Source organism: Myotis nattereri (genome assembly GCF_964212035.1).
Source record: "Myotis nattereri genome assembly, chromosome: 3".
Lineage (NCBI taxonomy): Eukaryota > Metazoa > Chordata > Mammalia > Chiroptera > Vespertilionidae > Myotis > Myotis nattereri.
Genome location: NC_138077.1, coordinates 152,784,659 through 152,793,114, shown reverse-complemented (window position 1 = coordinate 152,793,114; position 8,456 = coordinate 152,784,659). Strand labels below are relative to the sequence as shown.

The 8,456-nt window shown below is 45.8% G+C and overlaps 1 protein-coding gene across 1 annotated transcript; it reads left to right on the top strand.

The window, feature by feature from the left end:
- The first annotated feature begins 645 nt into the window (after window positions 1-645).
- Window positions 646-3,512, top strand: CCN1 (cellular communication network factor 1). The gene is made up of 5 exons (XM_081086410.1): window positions 646-904; window positions 1,186-1,396; window positions 1,745-2,101; window positions 2,236-2,447; window positions 2,563-3,512. Exons 1-5 carry the CDS (start codon window positions 842-844, stop codon window positions 2,863-2,865), a joined length of 1,146 nt encoding a protein of 381 aa, XP_080942536.1. The 5' UTR covers window positions 646-841; the 3' UTR covers window positions 2,866-3,512.
- Window positions 3,513-8,456: the final 4,944 nt, after the last annotated feature.

Here is an 8,456-nt window from a genome sequence, read left to right as displayed (position 1 = left end):
AAATGACACTGCGGGTATTAATTTGCAGCACACTTAACTTTGCTAATAAACACCATGCCAAAGCTCAGGGACTTTACCCGAGCATGTCGCCTCTACGAAGTCCACAAGTAGATGTCGGGCTCAGAGATACACTCCCTCTCCCTCCCTCCGCCTCTCTCAACAGGTAACTTGACTCTCACCTTCGCTGTAAACAAGCAAACAGCTCACCGCCTTCCCGGGTGAGGGTTTCCAGGGCTGCCCGGTCAACTCGGCATCACCAAACAACACGACTTTTGTTCCTCCCTCTCAGGTCCTCCTACCCTCCCAGTCCAGACAAAGTTCTGAACTCTCCCCCCCCCCCCTTCCCACCCCCAACCCCCAACCCCCATCCTTCCACCATCATCACGCCCAAAAGAGCCCTCCCCTATACAAGTCGTTATTTAAAGTGGAAAAACGGAAGATTGTTTTCTTGGGTCCCGGACCAAAAAAAAAAAAAAAAAAAAAAGGTGCAACGGAGCCAGGGGAGGCGCTTGGCAGCAGCCCGCGCCAGCGAGCATTCCTGAGATGTTTGAGAATTCTGGAAGGCACAGACAGAGCCGACGTCACTGCAACACGCGGCGCCGCCGCCGGCCCATATAAAAGGCGGGCTCTGCGCGCTGGGACAGACCGCGAGCGAGAGCGACCTCGAGCATCACCCGCGCCCCCCGCTCCGCCTCGGGAAGGACCTCGACCGAAGGACGCCCGCAGCCTCCCGCCGCCCGGCCCTCGCCTCCGCGCCGCCCGACCCCGCCGCGGTCCGCCGCTGCGCACCGGTGTGTTGGCGTCTTTGCTTCCGCGCTCGCCGGGACTCCTGCGCGCCACCATGAGCTCCCGCACGGCCAGGACGCTCTTCACCGCCGTCACCCTCCTCCAGCTTGCCCGGCTGGTGAGTTCTGCCGCCTCGGCTCCCCTGTCCGCTCTCACAGCCCCTCGTCCTCTCCCCAGGCTGCCCACGGCACAGAAAAACTAAACGAAAAAAGTTCGGGGACGTTTCGGGTACCTCTTTCTTTAAGTTTCCTCTTAAAGAGGTGTCTGGGGCCTCCTGGCCGACGCAGCCCTGCCCGGGCTGACCCGGCCGGCTGACCGGATCGGAGACCCCCGTCCCTTCCCTGGGCGCCCCTCCTGCTCACCGCGCCGGGTCTCACGCGAGTCTTCTCCCCCCTCCAGGCGCTCTCCTGCCCCGCCGCCTGCGACTGCCCCCTGGAGGCGCCCAAGTGCGCCCCGGGAGTCGGGCTGGTCCGGGACGGCTGTGGCTGCTGCAAGGTCTGCGCCAAGCAGCTCAACGAGGACTGCAGCAAAATGCAGCCCTGCGACCACACCAAGGGGCTGGAATGCAACTTCGGCGCCAGCTCCACCGCTCTGAAGGGGATCTGCAGAGGTAAGATGCTTGTGGTTTGGCCCCTTTAAAAAAATAATAGTCCCCGTAGTCCAGAAGTTTAGTAATTTTGAGACCATGTATGGTGATGCTTTGTTGTTGGTAGCTTGGCAGAAAGGCACATGATTTCAGCAGTCTGGAATGCAATTCAGTGTGTCTGGGCCCAACGAAAAGCGCATACGGAAAAGTGATTCCTGACTAACTTATTGTTCTGGTCTGCAGTCTCTGGGGAATTGTAGGGAACTTTACCATAAATTGAATTTAACAGCAGAAATATGTATGAGTTTCAGGCCGTGGTTCGGACTCTTAACTTGATCCTCTTCTCCCTTTCTCTTTTGGTGCTCTTTGCAGCTCAGTCAGAGGGCAGACCCTGCGAATATAACTCCAGAATCTACCAGAATGGGGAAAGTTTCCAGCCCAACTGTAAACATCAGTGCACATGTATCGACGGCGCCGTGGGCTGCATTCCTCTGTGTCCCCAAGAACTTTCTCTCCCCAACTTGGGCTGTCCCAACCCCCGACTGGTCAAAGTTAACGGGCAGTGCTGTGAGGAGTGGATCTGTGACGAGGATGGTGCCAAGGACGCCATGGAGGACAGGGACGACCTCCTGGGCAAGGGGCCCACATTCGATGCCTCCGAGGTGGAGTTAACGAGAAACAACGAGTTAATTGCATTTGGAAAAGGTGGCTTCCTGAAGCGGCTCCCTGGTAAGTTAAAGCTGAGCCCCTCAGGCCTGGGACTGAAATACGTTCCTAGTGTGCAGCTTTATAGAAACGAGGACTTGAATCTGTTTGTTGTCAGTAAGCCTCTGAGAAGTCTTCCCTCTTGCTTGTCTCTCTAGCTTTTGGACAGGGCCCTCGCATCCTATACAACCCGTCTCTCCACGGCCAGAAATGTATCGTCCAAACAACTTCATGGTCTCAGTGCTCGAAGACCTGTGGAACTGGTATCTCCACACGAGTTACCAATGACAACCCTGAATGCCGCCTGGTGAAAGAAACCCGGATCTGTGAGGTGCGGCCTTGTGGACAGCCGATGTACAGCAGCCTGAAAGTAAGTTTCTGCGTGGCGGGTGGGTACCTGTTCCTGGGCAGCTGGGTGAGATGGGAGCCTCTCTTCCAAGAAAGAACCCTTGCCCCTAACTTTCCTTCTCTCGGCTTTCTTACAGAAGGGCAAGAAATGCAGCAAGACCAAGAAATCCCCGGAACCGGTCAAGTTTACTTATGCCGGATGTTCAAGTGTGAAGAAATACCGGCCCAAGTACTGCGGTTCCTGCGTGGACGGCCGGTGCTGCACGCCCCAGCAGACCAGGACGGTGAAGATGCGCTTCCGTTGTGAAGACGGGGAGATGTTCTCCAAGAACGTCATGATGATCCAGTCCTGCAAGTGCAACTACCACTGCCCGCACGCCAGTGAGGCCGCGTTTCCCTTCTACAGGCTGTTCAATGACATTCACAAATTTAGGGACTAAACGCCACCTGGTTTCCAGCACAAGGGTGGACAGAAGCGGGAGAAGAGTGCCGGAATCGTGGAGGCGTGGGTGGGGGCGGTGGGGGTGAAGGGACTCATTGTAGAAGGGATGCATTTGCTCATTCTTGAGTAGTATTAAGGTATTTTGAAACTGCCAGGTGTGCTGGTGCAGATGGACTCTAATGCAGCCGCAATTGGAGAATACTTTGCTTCATAATATTGGAGCACATGTTACTGCTTCATTTTGGAGCTTGAGGTGTCGATGACGTTCTGTTTTCTGTTTGTAAATTATTTGGTAAGCGTATTTTCCTCTAGGCTTCTTTCCTTTCGGTTCTGCGATTGTAAGATAGTAAGATTAGTTGGACAGTTAAAGCCTTCATCCTTTGACAGAAGTACCCAGGAGGGGGGTTCCATTCCTTCCTGAAGGTGACACTCTGTGAGTGTCCGTGAGAGGCAGCTATCTGCACTCTAAACTGCAAACAGAAATCAGGTGTTTTTAAAACTGAATGTTTTTATTTATCAAAATGTAGCTTTCGGGGAGGGCGGGGAAATGTAATACTGGAATAATTTGTAAATGATTTTAATTTTATATTCAGTGAAAAGAATTTATTTATGGAATTAATCATTTAATAAAGAAATATTTACCTAATATCTGAGTGTATGGCATTCCATATTTTTAGAGATTGTCCAAAGTCATGGGAAGCAATCTAGCTTATCCACTCAGTCATTCAAACCGGATTTAGTGAGTGTCTGCTTTGTGCCAGGATATGTTCTAGTGCTTGGGATAGAACAGGGAAATGACCTACAAAAATAAAACAATGATTGCTTTTATATCTTCAGTAGAGAAAGATCGTTGCATTTAAAATAATCTGCATAAAAAAACATGTATTGAATACCAGGCATTGTAAGAAGCACAAGAAGGAATCCAAAGCCAACTTTGTGACTTAAATAATAATGCATTGTTTTTATAAGAAATCAAAGCCCAGGGGTCTCCCTCACCCAGTCACTGTGAGGTGGGTACAGTAATTTATCATTTTAATCACCAGGTTATTGTGCATGTCACTTCAGGAGAGAGAAACTTTAGTGAAAGCAGTCCATAGCTTGTACATATCTACACTTGGGTAAGATTAAGTCTGGTTGGATAATGTGTTATAAAAGATGGCTTGTTTATAACTTCATATTTCACCAATATTGTTTCAAAAACTACTTAAAAATTCGCCCTCGATGGGGATCAGAGGGAAAAAAAAAATCTTTGAGTCTATAGGAGTCCGTTTGTTTTCATTGAATAAGCTCAAAGCAATGACTTGTGCTAATCCTAATAAGCTGGTGATTAGGTAAACATGCTGCTAAATGCAGAGGAATGCAAGGAATTTCAAGTACTTTTCCACTAGCATGAGGACCAAGCTACCCCACCCCCCTTTCCTTCTTATAATGTACATTATATCGATGGAGGCAGAAGCAGTTGATAGAGTTGGCTATCCAGAAGGTCAAAGGCTAGCTGCAGAGGTTTCCTGAAAGAAAAGGACCTGAATCATAAGTCTAGGAGAGGTTGAGAAGGCTGCATCAATGTTTGTGAAAATGTTGGTAGCCTGTTTTAGAAGAACCTACATCTTTAGAAAGCGCTGACAATAAACCTTTTATAGAGAGAAGTTTTCCTTTCATCGACCCTCTTGGCTCCTGTTCAAATGCACAGTAAAATATTTCAGTCTGCACTTGGTTAAGAGAGTACTTGAATTTTTAGGCAATAAGAGAAAGTGCTTTCAAAGGGGAGGAGAGGGACAGTTCCCAGGGTCCTATAATGGTGATTTTTCAAAATAGTTTAATTTTGATGCTTTAATGAAGACCTACAGAAAAGCAATGCCTTAGCACTGGTTTTAAAGCCTCACTGAAATGAGTAAAGGTTAACATAAATGTGTTGGTAAAATTTATGGGCAAAGGCCTTTACTCTCCTGATTTTGACAATGTCTCGCCTGAAATATTATAATCTGTGCCTATATGTAGTCAGTGTTTCTTGCCTGAGGCTTTCAAATGTAAGGTATTTGGGAATTTAAACACCACCTGGTTCAGTCTTGGATGCAGTTAAACTTGTCAGTGCAATATAATATGTGAAACATAATAAAGGTGTGAGGTTTTTGAGGTGCAGTCGTGTTGAACAGACATCTAAATTCATTGGTAAGATTTACAGATTCCCAGGCCAATCCTGAGTTATTTTCCGCCAATACTAGTGCCTAGCAAAGTACTTCATACACAGAGATCAAGGAATGATAAATTACAGATCTTTTAAGTGTGTAGGGAGGTGATATCTGTCCAAATAAGCTCAAATGTGAAACAAAATCTGGCATAGGAAAACTGGATCTTTGGGTCATTAATCTTATTGTAGTAAATACATTAAGAGTACTGCATAACCACTGTTTCTATTTAAATAAGATTGCTCAATTAATAAAAAAAACTATTGGATGCAAATTATGTCTATTTTATTTGGCTATAGAAAAAAGTGAAGAAAGTCCAAGAAGTTGAGAATGAAATTATGTGATTTAGAACATACAACTTTTATCTAGGTCCAGCATGGAGCTCTGCCTCCTGCAAATATTGAGAAAACAAAATAAAAACCCAAACATCTGCATATGAAATGGCAGTTACACATATACATATTCATCGTAATGTATACGTACCCCTCCGCACACAGTGAAGATGGTGTGCTGTTCCCACTTTCCAATCCAAAAGACCCTGGTGGGTTTCTGTTTGTGTGTGTTTTTTGTTTGTTTGTTTTTTGTTTTGTTCTTTTGGATAGAGATGTAAGAACTCATCTCTATAAGAGTTAAAAAATGACCTCAGAGTCTTAGGAATTTAGTGAATTTTAAGAAATATTCAATTGGACATTTAGAAGTATGGTAAGTAGTCAAACCATGAAGATTTTCACATAAATGTGTGTGCTGTCTACTCCGCAAAGAGGTGTGACTGGGTCAAAATTAGCAAAGCATATTTCAGTTATTTTTCTGAGGGAGACCAGACTTGATTTGTTCACAAACCTCCTCTCCTGCCATCTGGCAGTATTTGAAAGTCAGCTGAGCAATAGCAAGGGTCCAGCAGGACCACGGTACAGAACAAAGCTGTGTTCTGCTCAGAGGGGCAGGTGATGCAGTGGACAGAATCCCGGGTTGGAATCCAGAGATATGTCTTTTCACACCAGCTCTGCCATTAATTTACTGGGTGACTCTGGGCAAGTTTCTAGATCGTTCTCTCCTGTTTTAAAATGGAACAATAGCCCCCAGCATTTTTGCCATTCAAAGCATTGTTTTTCATATACTCTCTTTGATGCATTGACTCCCGCACATTGAAAACTTCATCTCCGTAAGCAGTTGAATGTATGAAGTGAAACTGCTCAAGCCTTTCTGTGGGCAAAGGAACTCATCTCTATGAAGCCTTTGAAAATGTAACATCGATAGCCCTCTTTACTCTCTAAAACACCTCTGGTTATAGGATGTGGCAATCCCTGGATCTCACAGCCAGTAGGTCTATACCAGTGATGGCGAACCTATGACACGCGTGTCAGAGGTGACATGCGAACTCATTTTTTTGGTTTATTTTTCTTTGTTAAATGGCATTTAAATATATAAAATAAATATCAAAAATATAAGTCTCTGTTTTACTATGGTTGCAAATATCAAAAAATTTCTATATGTGACACGGCAACAGAGTTAAGTTAGGGTTTTTCAAAATGCTGACACGCCGAGCTCAAAAGGTTCACCATCACTGGTCTATACATTCATCTCCCTGTACAACCCTGATAGCTGGGCCTCACTAAGTCCCTGCCCTAAATAACTCATTCTTCAAACAAAGCACATTGTGAAGCATGACAATGATGTATGTGTCCTAGGAATAGAACAGATTTATTTGTGACTTATTTTATTGGTGGTGGGCAACACTCACCCATGTAATTTTATAAAATTACACACTCAGATGCATTTGTTAGTGCTTTATAGTTTCCACATATTCTGCTTATATATTCTGAATCAGCACCTTTCTTATGACCAAACCTAAGCCACCATCATCTCTTGCCTGCATTACTGAAATGGCCTCCTCACCTGTGGCATATTGTATTTTCCAAAGGTGGTGGCAATGATGTCTTCCATCCCACATGCCTTTCTGCAATGTGACCCTGTTGCATCAATAGGTGGGGTTTAGTTCTCCACCCTCTTGGATGTGGGTGGGCTCTCTGACTGCTTGAATCAATGAGCATCTGAGAAGTGTTGCGGTGTGGTGCCAGTTCCCAGTGTAGCATGGGCTAGGAGCTTCTCTCTCTCTCTCTCTCTCTCTCTCTCTCTCTCTCTCCCTGAAAAGAGCTTCCATGTAAGAAGTACAGCTCCCCTGCTACCAGCCCTCTCTAAGAAACCCACACCACTCAGACAGGCCCTAGAGCAGTGATGGCGAACCTCTGACACGCGAACTCATTTTTTTGGTTGATTTTTCTTTGTTAAATGGCATTTAAATATATAAAATAAATATCAAAAATATAAATCTTTGTTTTACTATGGTTGCAAAGATCAAAAAATTTCTATATGTGACACGGCACCAGAGTTAAGTTAGGGTTTTTCAAAATGCTGGCACGCTGAGCTCAAAAGGTTCGCCATCACTGCCCTAGAGGATGAGGTGCCATGTGAAGAAAGAGAAAGGCCAGGGCTTTGCTGGTGTGGCTCTGTGGTTGAGCGTCAACCTATGAACCAGGAGGTCACTGTTCGATTCCCAGTCAGGGCACATGCCTGGGTTGCAGGCTCGATCCCCAGTAGGGGGCGTGCAGGAAGCGGCTGATCCATGATTCTCTCATCATTGATGTTTCTATCTCTCTCTCCCTCTTCCTTCCTCTGTGAAATCAATAACAATATATTTAAAAAGAAAAAAAGAGAAAGAGAAAGGCCAGGGAGCACCTGGGCATCACACATGCATGAAGAGACCATCTTGGCAGTGGATCCTCCAGCCCCAGCTGCCTCACAAGCTGATGTCTGTGAACGGGAGATGAACTGCCAGTTGAGTCCTTACCAGAATTCATGAGGCATAAGATAGCAGACTAATGGTTATTTTAAGACCCTAAGTTTTGCTTGTTGATTGCTACACAGCCATAGATAACTGAAATATCACTAGGTTCCGTTCTTGCCCTGAGATGCTCCATTGTCCTTACAGGAGCCAGAGTGATCCTTTAAAAATGTAAATCAGAACATGCCCATCTTAGCTTAAAGCAGTGGTTCTCAATCTGTGGGTCGCTACCCCTTTGGCAGTCGAATGACCCTTTCAGAGGGGTCGCCTAAGACCATCCTGCATATCAGATATTTACATTACGATTCATAACAGTAGCAACATTACAGTTATGAAGTAGCAACGAAAATAATTTTATGGTTGGGTCACAACATGAGGAACTGTATTTAAAGGGCCAGAAGGTTGAGAACCACTGGCTTAAAGGCTCCGCGGCTCCCATTGCTTTTGGAATAACGTTCAACTCCTTGCTTGGCACACAGGTCCCGAACTCTCCCTCATTCTTACCACTCACCCTCACTCTCGATAATCTCACTTGCCTCTTCCTCTTTGAAATAAGCCAAG

Bases quoted from the DNA above. Each gene is read 5' to 3' on its own strand.
- CCN1 (XM_081086410.1), top strand. From the start codon at position 842: ATGAGCTCCCGCACGGCCAGGACGCTCTTCACCGCCGTCACCCTCCTC. The intron at 905-1,185 runs GTGAGTTCTGCC...TCCCCCCTCCAG, and splicing joins TCCTCCAGCTTGCCCGGCTG to GCGCTCTCCTGCCCCGCCGC. The intron at 1,397-1,744 runs GTAAGATGCTTG...TGCTCTTTGCAG, and splicing joins TCTGAAGGGGATCTGCAGAG to CTCAGTCAGAGGGCAGACCC.